The sequence below is a fragment of the Nematolebias whitei genome, chromosome 20 (genome assembly GCF_014905685.2).
Source record: "Nematolebias whitei isolate Nwh7 chromosome 20, NemWhi1, whole genome shotgun sequence".
NCBI lineage: Eukaryota > Metazoa > Chordata > Actinopteri > Cyprinodontiformes > Rivulidae > Nematolebias > Nematolebias whitei.
Window position 1 is genome coordinate 30285612 of NC_056517.1, and position 19072 is coordinate 30304683.

General features: G+C 40.5%; 2 protein-coding genes and 1 non-coding gene across 3 annotated transcripts; 1 reads left to right on the plus strand and 2 right to left on the minus strand.

Annotated features, from left to right (window-relative positions):
- Positions 1-6471: 6471 nt before the first annotated feature.
- Positions 6472-6557, minus strand: trnay-gua. Its single transcript is given in 2 exon segments — positions 6472-6507; positions 6521-6557. It is a non-coding gene; the product is annotated as a tRNA-Tyr (tRNA).
- Positions 6558-10031: 3474 nt separating this feature from the next.
- LOC119426701 (tripartite motif-containing protein 55-like) lies at positions 10032-15111 on the plus strand. The gene is made up of 8 exons (XM_037694283.1): positions 10032-10234; positions 10915-11084; positions 11705-11885; positions 13381-13476; positions 13998-14231; positions 14307-14329; positions 14667-14791; positions 14865-15111. The coding sequence occupies exons 1-8, from the start codon at positions 10115-10117 to the stop codon at positions 14969-14971; spliced, it is 1056 nt and encodes a 351-aa protein (XP_037550211.1). The 5' UTR covers positions 10032-10114; the 3' UTR covers positions 14972-15111.
- Positions 15112-16338: 1227 nt separating this feature from the next.
- LOC119426723 (corticoliberin) lies at positions 16339-16937 on the minus strand. Its single transcript, XM_037694306.1, has one exon. The coding sequence runs from the start codon at positions 16935-16937 to the stop codon at positions 16431-16433; it is 507 nt and encodes a 168-aa protein (XP_037550234.1). The 3' UTR covers positions 16339-16430.
- Positions 16938-19072: the final 2135 nt, after the last annotated feature.

The following is a 19072-nucleotide window of genomic DNA, read 5'->3' on the forward strand; positions in this document are numbered from 1 at the left end:
AAAAAAAAAAACCGCCCTTGTCTGAAATCGACCAATAGCGTGAAGGCAGCGTTTGTAAGCTGAGCGCTGATTGGACGAGGCGGCTTTGCCGTTTTAAAACGACCCGTGTGATTCGCTGTGGAGCCAGGGCGATCCCTAGACCTATTCGAGCAGTTATTTGCAGACGGCGTGGACTTTCTCAAGGGTATTCCTCCACAACGGGGCTTGCCCTGCAGCGGTCCACATCATTGCCTGTGATTACCTTTCTCTCGTGACTGAGTCATACTATTTAAGAGCTGAGACACACCGTGAGCCTGAAATACAGCCCATAAATCACTTCAAATTGTTGCGTTTCTGTTGGGCGGTGGTAATATGCTCCACATGCATGCATGTGCTGACTCAAAATGCGTGCAAAATCACTGTAAGCCCTGTCTAGTTGCTTTGTGAGGACGTTTTGTTGGTGATTCTTATATTCTATATATTTTTGCATGTCTTACTGTGTCAAATTAATGTCAACAATATTGCATTTGCCATCCACAATACGACTGTTTTCACTTTTCATGCCCATATGCTGTGGATTACAATGCCATGGCAACAACCAGAGCCACTGTCAGGGAAAGCCTTCCATCTGCCTGAATGTGTTTCCCTGCCATCATTTCCCCCTACATTTTTTAGGACAACTAAAACCCCGCACAAACCCCTTTTGTGATCTTTTTTATGGTGCTACAAATGAGCAAAAATCTTTGGTTCAAAGGGAAATACAGTGTTTAGTGTGATTCTTGTGCACACCGAGACAGAGCATCACACATTCAAATACATCTTTAAATTGTTAACACCAAAAGGAAATGGGTTTTCCATGTAAATCTGATTTTTGAAGCAGAAAATGAATTGAAATACGGATGATTTTATACCTTTATACCCTTTAATTCATAGTGTTGTCATCCCTTGTGTGCACACAACAGCATATATTTACCCCCACTGCTTTAGTTATTCCCTTGGGAAAATGACTTAGAAAATGTTTCAGGTAATTAATTTATTCCACGTCTTTTTCTGTCGCCCCGTGCACCTACAACAACACACTCGTGACATGCCTTGTTTGAAGCAGGTGTGTGTTTAAGGAGCTCCAGGATCAGTCCCAGGAGATGATCAGTCCCAGGAGATTTAGGATCTGCTAATTATCCAAAGGCTCACAGGTGCATTACCTGCTTACGACATCCTCACCTTGGCTCCAGTATTACTGATCCCTAATTGATTTACTCTCTAACAACACTGTGAGCATCACATGCGTCATTACCCTGGCATTCATTAGCCACGCAGCAATTTGACATCTATAGTTCAAGAAAAGGTAAGAAAAACAGCCAAACATAAGTGTGCAGAAAGTATTAATGTCCAGACGTGAATAGGTTTAACAGCTCATTAAAGCAACGCTTCGTTTCTTTTGACAAGTGATTCAGTTCAAATCAGTGTGATAAATTGCAAAATCCATTAGTTGCTGGTATAAAGAAACTATTGATATTGCTTTATAGTCAAATTTCAAACTAAGTTCTGGACATGAATTAGTATCACATGTGTTTTCTTGTTTTTCACCAGCCATTTGTCCTATTTCATATAAACAAACAGCCACTGTGTAGTTTGGTGTGGTTGTGTTCACACTGAACATGGAGCAGAGAAACCAGCTGTCTGAGGAGCTCAGAAAGATGATTATAGGTATCCATGTTGAAGATAAAGGCTAGAAGCTCCTCTCCAAGCAGCTTCATGCTCCTCTGACTACAGCTGCTTACATTGTTAAAAGCTAGAAGGTTCATGGGACTGTAGCCAACCTTCTAGGACGTGGATGCAAGAGTAAATGCAACCTCAGGTTGATCAAACAGGATGGAACTAGAGGCTCCATGTCTCATCAGTTGTGTATGCATTTTTTTATTTTTGTGGAAGTATGTCAACAAACTGATCAATGTCTTTACATTTTACTTTGCCAGTTTGTTGCAGAGTTTTTGCCATCGTTAGGTTAGATTAAAAAAACTAAACGTTCCAACGAATCACCAATAAAGGTTTGCATATGCTGCCATCTTGTGGACAAGATTTGTAATTACAAGTAACTTGCAGGAAAAAGAATATCTGATGTTAAGATATGTTTTATTGGTTTATTTTATGTAGCTGAAGCTTAATATTTCTTGTTTGCACCCACACTGTATATGACACAATGTGAGGTTACAAAACCAAATGCAACAGAGTAACTCCAGTCACACATGCAGTCATGAAACTCCTCTAAGACCTGCTTTCTTCCTGCCACTAGATGACTCCCTGTCACTGTGTAAAATGTGTTCAAGCTATACAGAAATTATGCCTGTAGATCAGCATCAAAAGTTATATTAATTACAAATTATAAAAGGAGAAAAGAACAATTTAATTTGTAGATTAAAATCCACCCATTTGTGAATTCAGCAAAAATAAAAGGGATGCTCCTTTGTTGACCCTGTTTTTTTTTTTTTCTAGGATCAACTAAAGGTAAATAAGGAGAAGTTCGCAGAAAGTTAAAATAAAATACCCTTAATAAAGAAAAGCTGAATATTTTATTTGTTGTAAAATCTTAATTTTTACCACTTGTTGCCATGCCTGCACAACTGTGTCCACCAGATTTACTGTATATGTAACAGTATATTTTAATTGACCTTCAAGTTTCTACTGCACAAAAAGAGAAATATCAAAGGTTTCTACATGTTTACAGAATCCCAAGTCTTATGTGCCTAATAAAGCCAGCTCCTGGTGATTTAAACATCCAGCTGCAATCAACTAAAACCACCCTAAAGTAAAAAAGGACAGCAATTCTTGAGCTTCAGAGGGTATGAGGTTGAAATAAGGCTGAGAGAAGCACTTGAATGCTGAGGAAGTCTTCTTACTTTCCCATAACCACGAGCCGCAGTGGCGCTTGTTAAAACCCTCTGACGTCTTTTTTTACGTCATGATATGGGAAGATGGTGTTACATAAATTTTCTTGTGGTGTTCTTGCTAAAGGAGTTCACGTTGCTTATAATAAAATGAGTAAATGGGTTTAACTATATAGAAAGAGTTGAGGCCTGTGTTATATTCAATGTGCAAATCAAGCTGCATAAATCTGGTTATTTCAGAAACAGTGTGGACTTCCACGCCTGCCTTGTTTCATTACAAATGGATTTTAAAAAGTTCAAGATATCAGGTTTTTAGTTTGTGCATGAATCTGATTTACTACTGGGCTATCCATAAAAACTGTGTAACGCAGTTCAAGCTTTTAGTTTAGGCAACATAAAATGTTCTGTGGATGTAAACGGTCAAATTTGTTGTTTTAGTGAATCTATTAAGTGCCTCTGTTAGTTAAGAAATTTGCATTTAAAGTAACAAATGTGGCAAATTAAGCATGAATCATTGATTTGTTACATGCTTTTTTTTGGCACATTTGACAGGTTTCTATGCTAATTAAATTAATATTAGTTGAAAGGATACATTTAATTTGCTGCGGCAGCCATCTTGAATTGACCTGAATCCAAAATCAGTCAAAATGTATGACATTTTCACCCACTATTTTAATCCTCCAAAGAATTCTTGTCTGTAACAATCAACACAAACTGTCTTCATAGCAGTGGGTGAAAATGATTTGAACGTTGCATCTTTTAAATTGTTGTTTTTTTATTTGATGTGGTGCATTTCTGTTTTGTTTTGTTGCTGCTGTTTAGTCCATAAAATACCATCAGCAATGTAAAAAAAAAAGTATTTTCATCTTGATAACAGCTGCTGATGTGTACAACTAAAGATGAAAGTTATATAATATACTTGTATAGCTTAGTTTGGATGTACTATAGTTGGTAACGACCCCAGATGTGTGTTTTAATACACGTTTATACAACAACACACAGATGTGAAAACAAAAGAAAATTATATACAATAAAATGTGATCTGCAGCCTGTTCATGATCTGCAAAAAAAAAGCTACAAAAACACTTTATTACTACAAAAATTAGGACAATCTATTTTAATCCTCCAAATAATTTTTGTCTGTATCAATCAACACAAACTGTCTTATTTGGGATAAAAGCTGACAGTTTTTCTTATATAATCCCTTTCTTTAACTTAACTAGAGCCCTTCAGTGAACGTTGTTGCTGAAACAGCAAGCGAGAATGGCTGACTAGTCGTATCGCTGACAAAATGTCTGTTCATACACAGGGGTTCCCAACCATGCTCCTTGAGGAACACCATCCTGCATATTTTAGTTGTTTCTCTGCTCTGACACACCTGATTTTAATAAATGGGTGATTTACAGGCATCTGCAGAACATGAGGAAGTAATTAAATCACAGAATCGGGGTGTGTTGGAGCAGGGAAACAACTAAAACATGCAGGATGGTGTTCCTCAAGGACCAGGGTTGGGAACCACTGGTTTAATAGACACGTTATTTTCTTACATGTGTGCCGTACTCTTTTTGCTCTGTTGACATTACTGCTGATGTATGATATATTGAATACGGTGACCTTTTTCTTTAAAATGCATCTACGTAGATGAATCTTTAGTTTGTGCATTACAGTCAATGAACAGGAATCTGCGTAAATGTTTATATCATTATGTTTTACCACTTGCGACCTGTCCAGGGTGTCCCCCGCCTCTTGCTCACTGACTGCTGGATATGTGGTACAAGTGACCCCCGTGACCCGACAAAGGAAGAAGCAGGTAAAGATAATGGATGGATGGTTTACCTTTAGCAATAAACAAGCTAAGGCTCAAAGTCCAGAGAGCTGCAGACCCACACCTTGTTTTGGAATATCAAGATCTTTTTAGTGGCTGAATGTGATTACATGCACTTTCACCCTATACTGCTGCAGTTTTAGCCTGTATTTATATTTACATTTTGCATCATTTACAGTGGAAGCAACAAAACGCTCCTTTCTCCTACAAAGACTTTTTAAATCGGTGCACTGATCGCTTGCCATCTGACTTCCCCCCTCATCTAAAATATTCATACAAGAGAACAGATGGCTCTCTTTGCTCTGCTTCCTTTTTCTGTTCTTGTATACACTTTTATCTTGTTGGTGGGCTTGTCGAGCTGTTTGAGTCTTGTTGCATGTGAGTAAACCTCCTCTTGTGTATGTTGGAAGTGCCTGCAGACCCTTTTACTGTACGTACTCGAATTACCGCTGAGCAAGAAGTTTCACACTGCGCTTTTTAAACCGGCATCTTTTGGCTTCAAAGGCAACAACGTCTGGCATTCATAGTGGCCTTTCATCTTTTCAGAAATCTCCACACCGCGCTTAATTTGTCAATCTTTGTTGGATTTTTGCCAGCAGGCGCTGCAATATTATGAGTCAGACGGTAATGGCTTTAAAATTATGAATTCACTTTAGTCACAAAAAACACACACAACTCAGAACATCTCCTTAATTGATCTCATCTGAATTCACTTTTAGGCGTCAGCTAAATGGTGAGCAGCTCATTAATGAATGTGTAATTACACAAGTTCAGGCTTTTTAAAGATTAATGGCTACAAATGAATAAACTGGCGTTCCCACAGCATCATAAAATGCATGCACACACAAAAAATCAGCACTTGAACAGAAGAGATGAGCGAAACACACACGCATTAATGACAAACAGGAAAAATACATTTTTCATCGATTTACAGAACTTTATGCTTAAAAGCTGGATATACAAATAGGGGATTTTAAAGTTTCCTCACATTAAAAGCTCCAACTTGCTTGAAGCTGTGGTTCCACACCTGCTGTCTGGTGTCCCCAGATGGATTCATGCAAACAAAGGGCGACAAATGAGAGAGACGTTCATTATTTTCAGAAACAACATCTGTCTAAAACATTTAAACATGACTCACTGACTCCGATGTGCCTGTGTGAAAAGCACTTCATGCATTTCCATGTGGCCTTACTAAAAAAGGAACAGAGGTGCAAGATGCAGATGTCATGTTTTATCAGTCAGAGGAAAACGACATATGCACAGATGAGTTTATGTCTTATTAAATAAAAACACAAATGCATGGACTCAAGTAGTTCTGTAGGAAAATTCAGATTAATTTCCCAACACAACACCAAAAAACCGTTATATTTGAAACTTGATACAATTCTGCACACATCTGGTAATTAACTTTGCTGAGGCATCATCAGTATGTCTGCAGCACAGATAGGCCATTTTACGGTCAAAGCAAATTAGAATGTTTGCTTTTATCTAAAGTAGTGAGCAAATCAGACACAAAACTATTACAAGTAAGCTGAAGTTCCAGCATAATGCTTGCATGTGGGGTCATTTTATATTTAAAACTTTCGCACAGGGCCTGCTGGACACCCGCCACCCAAAAAGGAAGAAGCAGGTGGACAGAGCATGCAGATTATGTGTATAAAGCTAAAGTTTGACATAAACATTGCTTGGAATTGTCAAAAAGTTTTTTTTCCGATATATAAAATATATATTTTACAAATGACACAAGAACAAGAAATTTAAATTAAGTAAAAAGTTACCCTCTCCTTCGAGCCGGATTCGAACCAGCGACCTAAGGATTTCTACGTAACCGCTACAGTCCTCCGCTCTACCAACTGAGCTATCGAAGGGAGATACGTCAGCTCGTCGCATTACGTAAACTTAACTAAATACCATACCCGGAATTATGTTTTGTACTTGTAAGGAAACCTAGATATATCGAAAAACATGACTTATCCATAAAAGGACTCAAAGGGCTGTTCTTTATTTTATTGTTATGAATGAAAATATTCAATATACTACAGCTGAGCGTAAATAAGAAACTAACTTGTGGTTTTAACAATGAAACACATTATTGATGTACTTTAAAAAAACGTGCTGGAGCTGTTGTTACGTTTTTATGTAATTTATTCTATTTACTTTTTCCAAGCGTTTTGTCTATTGTCATCTGTACTTCATCTGTGTTCTTTGTTTGAATTTCTTGTAAGTGAGATTTCGTGGCTCAATGAGACTAACTTGTATAAAAAAAAAAATGATGCTGCTGGCGTACGCGGGAGGTAGCGGGTTCGATGCCCATATTCTCCAGAATACTACTTTTTGTGAAACTACATGTAACGTATACTAGTATCATATAACATAATGTCGCTCAGACAAAAAAGAAAAAAAAACAACATTACTTTATTTGAATTTCGTTGTACGCAGCACTAATCTGTTCAAACTGTTACGTTCATAGACACGTAGATGCATCGTTGAGCGGGATTGCAGCGTTACGTCAGAGCGTCCGCCATACTGAATGTGGCAGATCTGCTGGTGTTATGCCAAGAAACGCATGCCTGCCAAGATGTTTATTTATTATCTGTGAATTTCATATATGAGTTTCAGTTGAAATAAAAAACGGTCCAATGTTTTAATTATCAGCAGTTCTAAAAACTAATAAATAATACATAAATTAAACGTTCTTTCAAAACCTTTCTAATCTAACCCTAATCTTTAAAATGTTGAACAATTCTGCAAGCTTTTTATCATCATGCAGCTGCAAGTTAATTATATTACAACGTGATAGCACAAAGGGCATGTATCATTATGTAAAAAAATTGATATCATCCTTACCCTTACCTTTGAGGAGGGGATGCATTTTTTGGCAAAGCAAATACTGAGCTTGCTGATATCTGCATCCCCTGTCTATTTTCCCCAAATATTGTCCTAATGATATGAAAACTCATGCCATTAGCTCAGAGGACATATATAATAATGTAGAACAAGTTACATCATTCTTAACTCTTTATTTCTCCAAGTTAGCAGGGGATGCATTTTTTTGGCAACGCGACATGCAATTCTCAGCAGGCATGCACTTCTTGCCCCATCATTCTACAAAGTGTTTTAAATTGATCCCTGTCATTCACACACACTAATATAGTTGGAAAACAAACAGGCACCAAAGACAACATTTGTAACTTTTAACAAAACGTAATTAATAAAAATGTTTACTCCTTAAACATTTAGGTTACAGCCAAGTAAGCACTAAACCAACAAATGCATTTGTTACATGCTGTACAAGTAATTGCTTCAGAGGAAAGGGAAAATGTTGTGTTGTGCTGTTAAACTGAAATGAATGTTATTGCATGGAAAAAGCACCAGAGGGCGCTATAAGACCCTTTTGTTAATCCAAGCTTTTCTTTCTGCAGCTGTGCAGCCTCCATGCCACATGTTGATGCTGGAGCACAGGATGCTCTCCACTGCACACCTGTAGAAGGAGGTGAGGACTGAGCTTCCCAGACCAGCTCGTCTCAGCCGCCTGAGGAAGTAGAGTCTCTGATGAGCTTTCTTGATCAAGCTGGTGGTGTTGTTGCCACAGCTGAGGCTGTCATTCAGGTGCACACCCAAGTACTTGTAGCTGGAGACAACTTTTGCTGCAGAGTCACCTATGTTTGGGGGAGGGGGGGTGGGGGAGGTACGTTTGTTCCTTCTGAAGTCCACGACCATCTCCTTAGCCTTCACATTGATGTGAAGTTTATTTTCCTTCCACCAACTCTTCAGGTGTTCCACCTCCTGCCTGTAGCTGGACTCATCCTTGTTTGTGATGCATCACACCACCACTGTATCATCTGCAAACTTTACAATATGACAGCCTGGATGGGTAAGTGCACAATCATACGTGAGCAGAGTGAACAGGAGAGGGCTCAGCACACATCCCTGAGGAGAGCCAGTGCTGAGGGTTATGGTGGAGGAGAAAAAGTTGTGGATCCTCACTGACTGTGGTCTGTTTGTTAAGAAGTCTAGGACCCAGTTGCAAAAGAAGGGGCTTAGTTCTAGTGTGAGTACCGAGTAGTTTGTACATCAAGGTTTGGGGGATCATGGTGTTGAAGGCAGACGTGAAATCCACAAAGACCAGATGTAGGAGTCCTTCTGCTCCAGGTGGATGAGAGCAGTGTGGACCACAGAGGAGATGGCATCTTCTGTAGATTAATTCTTGCGGTATGTATACTGGTGAGGGTCCTCGTTGACATTGATGGCTGTCTTAATGTGAGTCATGACCAGTTCTTCGAAGCATTTAGCAACTATCGGGGTGAGGGCTACTGGCCGGTAGTCATTCAGACCAGACACTGTGGAACTCTTTGGGACTGAGATGATGGTTGCAGTCTCCAGGCAGGTGGGAACTGTCTCCAGGGTAAGTGAGGTGTTAAAGATGTTATAGATGCACCTCGCAGAGCTGATCGGCACATTCTTTCAACACCTTCCCGGGGATGTTGTCTGGGCCGGTTGCTTTGTGAGGATTAATCCTCCTGAAGGTACTCCTTACTTCTGCTGGGGTCACACTGAGAAGCTCTTCATCCAGTGGTGAGGTGAGTCTGGTGCTGGGTGGTCTGTTCAGGTCTTTGAAGCATGCATAGAACTTGTTGTCATCAGGCAGAGATGGGTCTCTAGGGCATTGTTCACTCCTTCCTTTATAATCTTTTATACATTTTATGCCCCTCCACATGATCCGTGGGTCTTGTGAGGTGAATTCGACCCTGGATCTTCTGTGCATATGTGGCCTTGGCCCTCTTAATACCAGCAACCAGCTCTTTACTTGTCTTTCTCAAATCCTGTGAGTTTCCAGACCTGAAGGCAGTGTTCCTGGCTTCCAGCAGGGTGCCAACCTCTGCATTCAGCCAAGGCATCATCTATATGCTCCCAAAATTCTTTAAAGGTTGAATAAATAAGAGAAAGGAAAGCACAAAAATCTGTGACACCCATATTTACCACATAATATATGATGTTAAATATTAATTTATATAATGTTTTGGTAACATTTTGACTAAACTTAGTCACAATGAAAATAAAGCAGATGTAAAGTATCATAAATCCTGAACAGGATGTAAAGTTTCCTTAACATTAGAAGTGTTTTTTTTGTGATTTATCACCCCCTATAGGGCATAAATTGTAGTTTAGAAGCTGAAAGGCAGCTGTTCAGTGACGCCCTGGTCTGTTTCAAATAAGGGCAAGGTAAAAAAGGCAACACTTGACAGCAGTAGCTGCTAAAAAAAGAGACCTGACACCAGCTGGGTACACTCCTCGGCCTACCCCTTACCTTGTGACTTTGGGTGTACTGTGTATTGCTCCCTGAAACTGAATTTACTGAACTTTTCTTAATACAGATCCGGTGTAAATCAGTTTTGGTGAGGGTTTTATCCATTTATTTAGTGCCATGGAGAACTTGGAGAAGCAGCTGATTTGTCCCATATGCCTGGAAATGTTTACCAAGCCCGTTGTTATCTTACCCTGCCAGCACAACCTTTGCAGAAAGTGTGCCAATGATGTTTTCCAGGTAAGGAAGCTATTCAATTCCACAAACGTTTGCTGTAATGGGCGTATTTATAACCTCAAACTGTTATTTATTAGCATTTTTGATAACTGTCAATAACATGTTTGTATGTTGTTTTATTTCTAGAGCTGAACAGTCACAGTTAGACTGATTTTTGAGTTGAAAAAGTTACTGAAGTCTTTGTGTCATAACTAATAATAATCTAAATATGTTAGAACAATCTCAGTGTAATGAATTACAAGTAAAGCACAGTTAAATTAAATTAGCATTCCTTGAAGGATGGCACACCTTACCTGCTGCTATGCCTGATGTGCAAACATTTTTGTTTTATAAGCGTTTCACTAAAACCCATGCAGTTTTTTGGAAAGATATTTTGCTAACATAAAGACAGACAGACCCGGACATCTTTAATGATTGCCTACCTTTCATAGCAGCAGGTGATACAAGCTTATACAACTTGAATTTGGTGCCTTAGTCCTATTTCCCTGGATGTACTCACCTGTAGGACAGTGTGAACCAATTTAGTGCTGTTCTATTTTTGTTTTAAGGACTAATAATCCACTGGATTATCATTTCATAACTGCTGAGTAAAAGCAGTTTCATTAATTTATGCAGCAGAGATTAATTTATCATTTACAGCAAAGCCCAAACACCAAGTTTGAGTTTCAGTTGTTGCTTCGCAGGCTTCAAACCCGTACCTTCCGACAAGAAGTAGCTCGGTGACGTCGGGCGGCCGCTTCCGATGCCCATCCTGCAGACATGAAGTGGTCCTGGACAGGCACGGTGTCTACGGCCTGCAGAGGAACCTGCTGGTTGAGAACATCATTGACATGTTCAAACAGGAATCCAGCAGGTGAAACAAGCATGCAATAAAAAGGGTCATTATTAATTCCACCAAATCCATCAAGGGGCTACATGTATTAGTCAGAGTCATACTTAGGGGCAGAACGCAGAGATAGTAAATGTGAGAGAGGATGGAGAGTGATGCAGAAAGTGTAGCGCTTAGGTCTGAGCGCCTGTGGCTCCTGAGTCATGTTGCTGGAGTGGATTACAGGACGTTTCTTGTAGTCATGTACACGGATGATTTATCTCGTGGATGACCAAACAGCCAAAAGGCTTGTTTGATATAAAATCCACAACACTTCAACTCATGCGTTTAATGAAGGCTCTCCGCTATATGCGTACGTTTTTCCACTTTAATTTAGATATCCAAAAAGGGTATTTTACTGACAATTAAAAGACACATTTAGGCTTCAATAATAAAATTGTGCAATATGGCAACTAAATACAGTCATCACTTACACCCACCTGTATGCAAACCAACACCGTGCTATTGATTACCTTGCTGACAGTGTATGGCAACCAAAGACCGATGGATTATCAATGAAGTGAGTGAGTGTGACATTATCAAACTGGAGCCGCACGTCACATCAGAGTGCAGCGAGATGACTGAAGGTATCTGTGTGTCTTCAGCAGCAGCAAGCCTGCGCCAGAGAGAAAAGAGGAAATGCCCATGTGCGACGTTCACGAGGACGAAAAGATCAACATTTTTTGTGTAACGCACGGTGTGCCCACATGCTCCATGTGTAAAGTGTTCGGGGCCCACAAAGACTGTGAGGTGGCGCCCATCAGCAGCATCTACCAGACCAAGAAGGTGAGGCCTGAAATACTCTCAGTGGTTTTACTCATCAGACTAAATAGTATTTCTTTACCAATCAAGTCTTTTGAAGGAGGAATCTGTGGTCAGGTTTGAACAATTAATATCTGACTGGACTGTTGAGCCCAGACACAAAGACCAAAGAAGGTTGGTGGCATTTTAAAGAAACGTCCTTTCATTCATTATCTTTACTACTACTACTACTACGCTACTTCTTTTCCGAGTCGCTGGTGTCCATGTCCAGCAGTCACAGTGTGAGAAGTGGACAGGTCCTTCTCATCGGCATGGATTTAAAAATTTTTTTAAAATAAATAATTTTAAATTATATTAGCACCTGCTGCACCTGTGTGTAGCCCACATGTGCAGGGAGAAGCTCCCTCCTGCACCATGTCCATCTCCGCTCTGCAGTGGAGAAGTGGGCGTGGCCGAGAGCACTGGCAGGTGGCAGAGAGAGTGGAGATCATGACATTCTGTGCTCTTTTAGAGCGTTTAAAGTTTTAAAACATTGTTTAGAATATTGCAAGACAGTGGGAAGGGTTTTAAATATATATACTGTATATGTACATTACTTACTACTTGTACTATTACGTCACAGTTTTAACTACCGCAATAAACGAGGGACTAATGTTCCTGGAAAAAACCCACACTTGCACAAGCGTCCATCAAGAAAGGTCCTTGGCCAGGAATTAATTCGGCAGCCATGAGAGTCGACGCTCTACCAAGTGTACCTCTGTAAAAATCACATATCAATTCATTTAAACACTGTTTTTAACTAATACATGGGAGTAAATTTTGCAATACACACTTACAGGGAAATCTATTATTATTTGTATAATTACTATTATTATTCATTATTATGGCACGTTTTTACACTGAAGTAACCATGAAGCTGCATGAATAAGAATCAGCTTGTCTAAAGACTGCTTCATGAGACATTCACCTTCACCTTATACATGGAGGTTTTTTTGGTTTTGTTTTTTCCAACTGATGATGCAGGAGTTGTTAATTAAAGAGAAGCCCCAACAGAACAGTCGTAACAATGGCTCTGCTCCTCAGCGGAGCAGTAGAGGCGAAATGAGAGCATTGTGGTTTTTGTCTTTTTTGCAGAAACGCCCACGAAAATCAGATCAACCTTAAAAGATTTGGCACGTACCGCTGCAAAAAAACGATCTGCCTGAAACCATTGCACAGAACGTGTTTTTGCAGAGACTTCAAGTTCCAAATTATGTAACTTTCCTCACGCGACTGCAACAATAAGAACCGAGTTCTTGTATAAACCAGGTTTTAGTTAGAGACCGATTGTCAACCAGAAAAAAACAACGTTGGAATACCCTCTCTGAGGTGAGAGTTGTTTCAAGATGGCAGCAACCTGCTTTGGTCTATAGCCATTACTCAGGGTCATTCAAAGAGCTATCACCACCTTTCCACAGATCCATGCTTCAAAACATCTGAACTTTTCCTTTAATAGTCAAAGTCATGTTTCTGTTGCTAGACGGAGCTCAGTGACGGGATTGCCATGATGGTTGGTAACAACGACCGGATTCAAGGCATCATCAGTCAGCTAGAGGAAGCCTGTCGAGCCGTAGAGGTCAGAGTCCGACTGCTGCAGCGCCTGCTCTCTTACAGCAAGCCTCAGTCTGTGCATCCACCCGCTTACCTGTAGAGACAAACAGTACAAGCTGCTTTAATGTGTCCTCATCACGGCCACTCTCTCTGCTTTTTTCAGTGTCTCCCTGAGGGAGGGTTACACAAAAGGAAAGAAAGGAAAATTGGTGTTTTGGTGCCACCGTGTTCTGTCCCCTTTACTTATTTTCTGTGTTCCTTCCACAAACACCTGATTCTTGCTCCGCCCCTGGTGCACTGACAATGAAATAAGCAGCGAAAATGATGGGATGGGAGAACAGGCAGCTTTTTTTTGGCTTGTGTGCTGGACGTAGTGCAGAGAAAGGATGGACTGGGTCCAGCGCCCCATGTGTCCAAACTAGTGGCGTCACTCAGAATGAACATGTAGAATGAGCTTCAGTTTATTGTTTTATTCAAAATCTCCAATCTACACTGTCACCTTTAAATGCATTCCTTCCTCACCGTATTATCCGTTTACGTGCACAGGAGAATGGTCGGAGGCAGAAAACTCTGGTGTGTGAGAAATTCGACCAGCTGTACTCTGTCCTGGAAGGGAAGAAGAGGGAGATGAGTCAGAAAGTGACAGCCGAGCAGGAAGAGAAGGTGAACTACATCCGAGGTCTGACGAAGAAATACAGCGACCACCTCGAGGAGGGCTGCAAGATAGTGGAGATGGGGATTCAGACGATGGAGGAGCCAGAGATGGCTTTGTTCCTTCAGGTCAGGAACAGAGTTTGCAACTTTCACGTGCAGCTAAACATCTTTAATAACCATTTTTTTCCTTGTCTCTTTCAGAGCACAACACCTCTACTTAAAAAGTGAGTACATGTTTATCTCTAAGCTTAAATCATATTCTTTTTGTGCCCTTTAATAGTTTTAGAGACTTCTCTCTGCTGTTTTTTTTTTTGTTTTTTTTAATGAATGACAGATTTGCATTTGCTCCGACACGTTAAGTCACAGCCCTGTTGCAACAACGTCACGCCCGACGTGAAAACTAATTCTGTGTAATGTTGCGCCCTTGTGCTGCGGCGTCCTAAAACGACTCGCTAAATGTGCTGAATGTCACGGCTATATAAATACATTAGTTTAACTTAAACGCACGAGGCTGGATTTGGCCCGTTATGAATGTGCAATCTTTCCTCATCGTGCACTCAGGATTGCAGATGCGTCCAATACGGCACATCTTGATAAAGTTGAGAGAGGATATGAGAAAATGGATCATTACAAAGTCGACTGCAGAAAGGAACGCAAGGCCCTGCGCAGCATCGATTTCATCCGAGGTAAAAGGACAGCGACGGTTCGTGGTGGCTCACTTTCTAACGTTTATTCACTTGTGACTTCCTTCTTTAACAGATGACGAGGACGACGAGGAAGAGGATGCAGAAGCAGGCCATGAGGAGAAAGAAGAGGCTCAGATTGTGTCTACAGGTGCTGTTGTTTCTGCCCCCCAGCAGACTTAGGCGCCATCCTCCAGCTCAGACAACACCTTGATCAAAAAAAGGGGAACTGTTGCTCCTTGATGATACATTTTTACCCAGACTGGGAGAACTGTGCCTAAAGGAAACGCCCGAGCCGAGGAGGGCAGATCTAAAGAAAGACAACCATAGTGCCCATCGTCCACTCTGACTGATCTCATTTCCTTTTATCTGCTTTAATATTCATGTTTTTTTATTTGTCCTTTTTTCATTTTGGACATAATTAATGACAGCACATCTATTGGTCGTTTCCAGAACCAGAATCATCAGGTGGCATAACATTCAGACTTTTTGTCACGATCGTGTTCTCCGTGACCTAACTTTATGAGTGCAGCACGAAGAAAAGATCACTCTGACATTTTTAAATTTTCCAGCAGATATTTTTTTTTCCACTTTAAGACATATTCTTTATATTATGTGTCATTAAAAGTGGTTTTAACGCATGCTGTACACATTTTCTCAAGAACTTAGTTATTTCTTTGTCACTTATTCCAGCTGGAATCATTACCCAGACACTTTTACCAGTTGCTAGAACTTCATAGTTCATCCCTGACTTTCATTTAATCGTGGCTCAGCATCACACAGTGAGCTGGATGCTCTGTAAACGGACCCAGTGCGGTGCTGAGCTCTTACAGACGAGGATGACTCACTCCACGCAGCTCCTGCAGAATGACTCTGTAGGTCAACGATCAACACGCAGATTCTTTCACACTCTTTGTTAGTGTTGCATCGTTGAGACGCCTCTTGTTATAATGAGGATGAATCAACCTGCAGTTACCTGACAGCCGGAGCGCTGCTTTGCATCTAATGCAAATATGGCATGTGTTTCTTTGCCAAAAATATGAGCTGTCACCACAAAAGTTGACAATTTCTGCAGACTTTTATTGATACGTGTATTTGTGGCTAAATAGCGTAAACCATGTTTGCCTATTTTTATTTTTAGGATTATAAATGCATCAAACAAGAAACTTACTGAGTGTATTCTAATTAGATTAGCAGTTCTTTTGAGGTTTTTATATGTAAGGATGTTGACAAAGAAGTGTAAGCATTGCTTTTATTTGTTTTATTTAAAAAAAAATAGATATAAGACATCCTGTTGCACAACAGAATTTTTCTGTTTGCACATAAGTTTATTAACAAACATAAATATCATAAATACAGTGAGTCATAGAGTTGGAAACAAAAATACCAGTTTTTGTTGTTTTAACAAAAATGTGCAGCCTGAAACATGAAGAACTCGACAAATTTGACACCAACATTAAAATGACAGTCGGAGCATTTGTGTTCCATGATTTCAGGTTAAAGCTATAAATAATAAAGTGAAAAAAGCAGCACTATATTTGCTCATAGGTTTTTGTGTGTGTGTGTGCTATAAATGCAGAACAAAAATAAAAGAGAAAGAATAAAGGGAAATGAGATCTTTGGCGGGGCTGGAAAGAGGTTTTCATTTCCCAAACAGCTCCATCATTCTTCTGTTGTTCTGCGCCTGCTGGGCCAGCTGCTCCGCCTTGGACATCTCCATCATCTCCCGCAGCAGGTGGAAGGTCAGGTCCAGGGAGATCGGTGGGTCCTCGGACCGCCTTCCCCTCTCCATGGACTCGTCGTCGCGATCCGCTAAGCCGCTTATGAGCGCCCGGATGTTCCCAACTTTCCCCTGCAAGAGGCGCCGCGTCAGCTGGAGCTGCAAGGCTCTGTCGAAGAGCGACGGTGACGCGCCGGAGTACAAGGATGGGAAAGAGTTCGAGTCCCCGTTTCCCAGTCGGATGAAATACTCCTCTCCCAGGCGCTCCAGAATGGGACCAGACTGTTGCTGACGATGCTGCTGGGAGTTTTGGGTTTGGAGAGCTGGAACGCGCAGGGTGCCGCCTGGGCTCTCAATAGCCCGACATTCGTAGCGCGGGAAGAAGGCAACAAGCAGAATCACGGTGGTTCCTGATAAATTGAGCTTCATGTCAGGATATCAACTGGAATCTGAGAAAGGGGGGAGGAAATGAAAAGAAACGTTTCTGGTCAGTGTTAGTTTTTTCTGTGTGCCAAATGCGCCGCGTAAAGAGACTTTTACGCAGCGTCAAACAAGCTGTGCAGCAGCACAGATTTATAATCTATTTTAAGTGTTAAAAATATGATTATTTTGTGAATGATTGCCCATTTTTAATAATGATACTATAAAGTCAAGTGATGGAGCAAATTAAGGAATATCTGCGCGTAAAGTCGGATTAGAGTGTAAAAGTTGATGCATTACAGCCTTTAATCGATGTGAAAATTTACAAAGGGAAGAAAAATGTTAACAAGGACAGAAATGTATCTGGTAAATTGCCAATGTGTTTCTCTTAAGGTTAAGAATATCCCAAGACAAATTTGATTTGAATAAGAATTACATTTTGACCAAACAAATGGAGCAGAAACAATAATAAAACTCACACACACCAGCGTAGCTTTTCATACCTTCCGTGCAGGTAGTCCAGTAGCCTACAGCCGTGTAGGTTGCCAGGTAGTCGGTGAGATGCCGCCCTCCACTTCTTTGCAGAAACACGTATATAGTTACTTAAAGAGGAGAAGCTGAATGGGACTTATATAGCCGCCGTCACTACAAGTGCGTCGCTCCAAGCCCAGATTGAGTCTGCGCGTCCCTGCCTTGGTGGAACGTGAATGGACGCCTCTGACAAAGTGCTTTGGTAAGGATGAGATGAGTCATATGTGCGCGTGCATGCGCGTGCACAGGCATCGACCTCGGGCTTCCAGACAAAAAGAAGGCCTATATGTGCCACACCTGCAAGGATTTTCACTTGAATGAGGTAACCAAGCATGAGAAGTTGATGGTTTAGGGTCAAGATTGGGGTTGAGCTCTTTTATCCGATCCAAAATGACTTTATTGTTTTTAGCACATTAAATGCAGTTAACTTTTACCACAAATGAAACATAATGCACACCTGAGGATGCATACAACCAACACAACAGATTCTGAAGCTGCTGCTCAGATGACCTGTGTTGCACTCAATGTGCATTTGCAAACACCTCAGGCTCAGAGAGGTGATGACTCCCGTGATTTATTGCTGCTACACATGTCACACTACCTCTGATACTTTTGCCTTGCTCACCTTGTTTCATGTGGTCAATCATTAAACAGCATACTATTGGTCAAAAGTTAAAACCCATTAAAAACAATCTTTTGAATCATTTAAAGTTGGAAGTCTAGGAGTAATCAATATCTTACTTGTCGTAGACAGCTATTTTAATGACCCTAGTTGGAAAAAGGGAGTTTGATTCTGGCTGTATTGATGCGTTAACGGCCAAGACATCCACATTTATAAATAACTAGACACAGGAACATTACAGGAAAGCTGAAGCAGCCTATGTGCCCCCTGTAGGAAGGATGCAGTGTAAGTTTAAGTCTATGCAAAGGAATGAGATGTTTTCCTCATCATATATATATATATATATATATACAAAGTATATATATATAATGTATATATTCAATTCAATTTCAATTCAGTTTATTTATATAGTGCCAAATCACAGCAAAGTTGTCTCAGGGCACTTTACAGGGACGTTCACACACATGAAAGCCAATTAGTAAAGTTCTTTATCTAAGGAAGCAGTAGACACGTTGAATCTTCACTTCGTCGCAGTCTCCCATCCTGAGCATGCACAGTGGCAACAGTGGAAAGAACAAACTCCCTTTTAAATGGAAGAAACTTCCAGCAGAACCAGGACAGGACAGGTTGAGCAGAGTAAGTAAAGACAGTAGTATTGTGAAAACATTTGGTCAGTTTGTCCTCCAGCAGTCTAAGCCTATAGCAGCATAACTAAGGGACAGATCAAAAACCCAAGCCAAACATAAGGATTTAGCAAAAAAAGGAAAGTCTTAAGCCCCGTTTTAAAACTGGACAATGTGTCAGCCTCATGGACAGAAATTGGAAGTTGGTTCCACAAGAAAGGAGCTGAAAACTGAAAGCTCTGCCTCCCATTCTGTTTTTGGAAACTCTAGGAACCACAAGTAAACCTGCAGCCTGAGAGCTCTGTTAAGAAAATATGGAACAATAAGATCTGTAATATAAGATGGAGCTAGGTTGTTGAGAGCTTTGT

Bases quoted from the DNA above. Each gene is read 5' to 3' on its own strand.
- LOC119426701 (XM_037694283.1), top strand. From the start codon at position 10,115: ATGGAGAACTTGGAGAAGCAGCTGATTTGTCCCATATGCCTGGAAATG. The intron at 11,085-11,704 runs GTGAAACAAGCA...GTGTGTCTTCAG, and splicing joins TTCAAACAGGAATCCAGCAG to CAGCAGCAAGCCTGCGCCAG. The intron at 14,792-14,864 runs GTAAAAGGACAG...CTTCTTTAACAG, and splicing joins CAGCATCGATTTCATCCGAG to ATGACGAGGACGACGAGGAA.
- LOC119426723 (XM_037694306.1), bottom strand. From the start codon at position 16,937: ATGAAGCTCAATTTATCAGGAACCACCGTGATTCTGCTTGTTGCCTTC.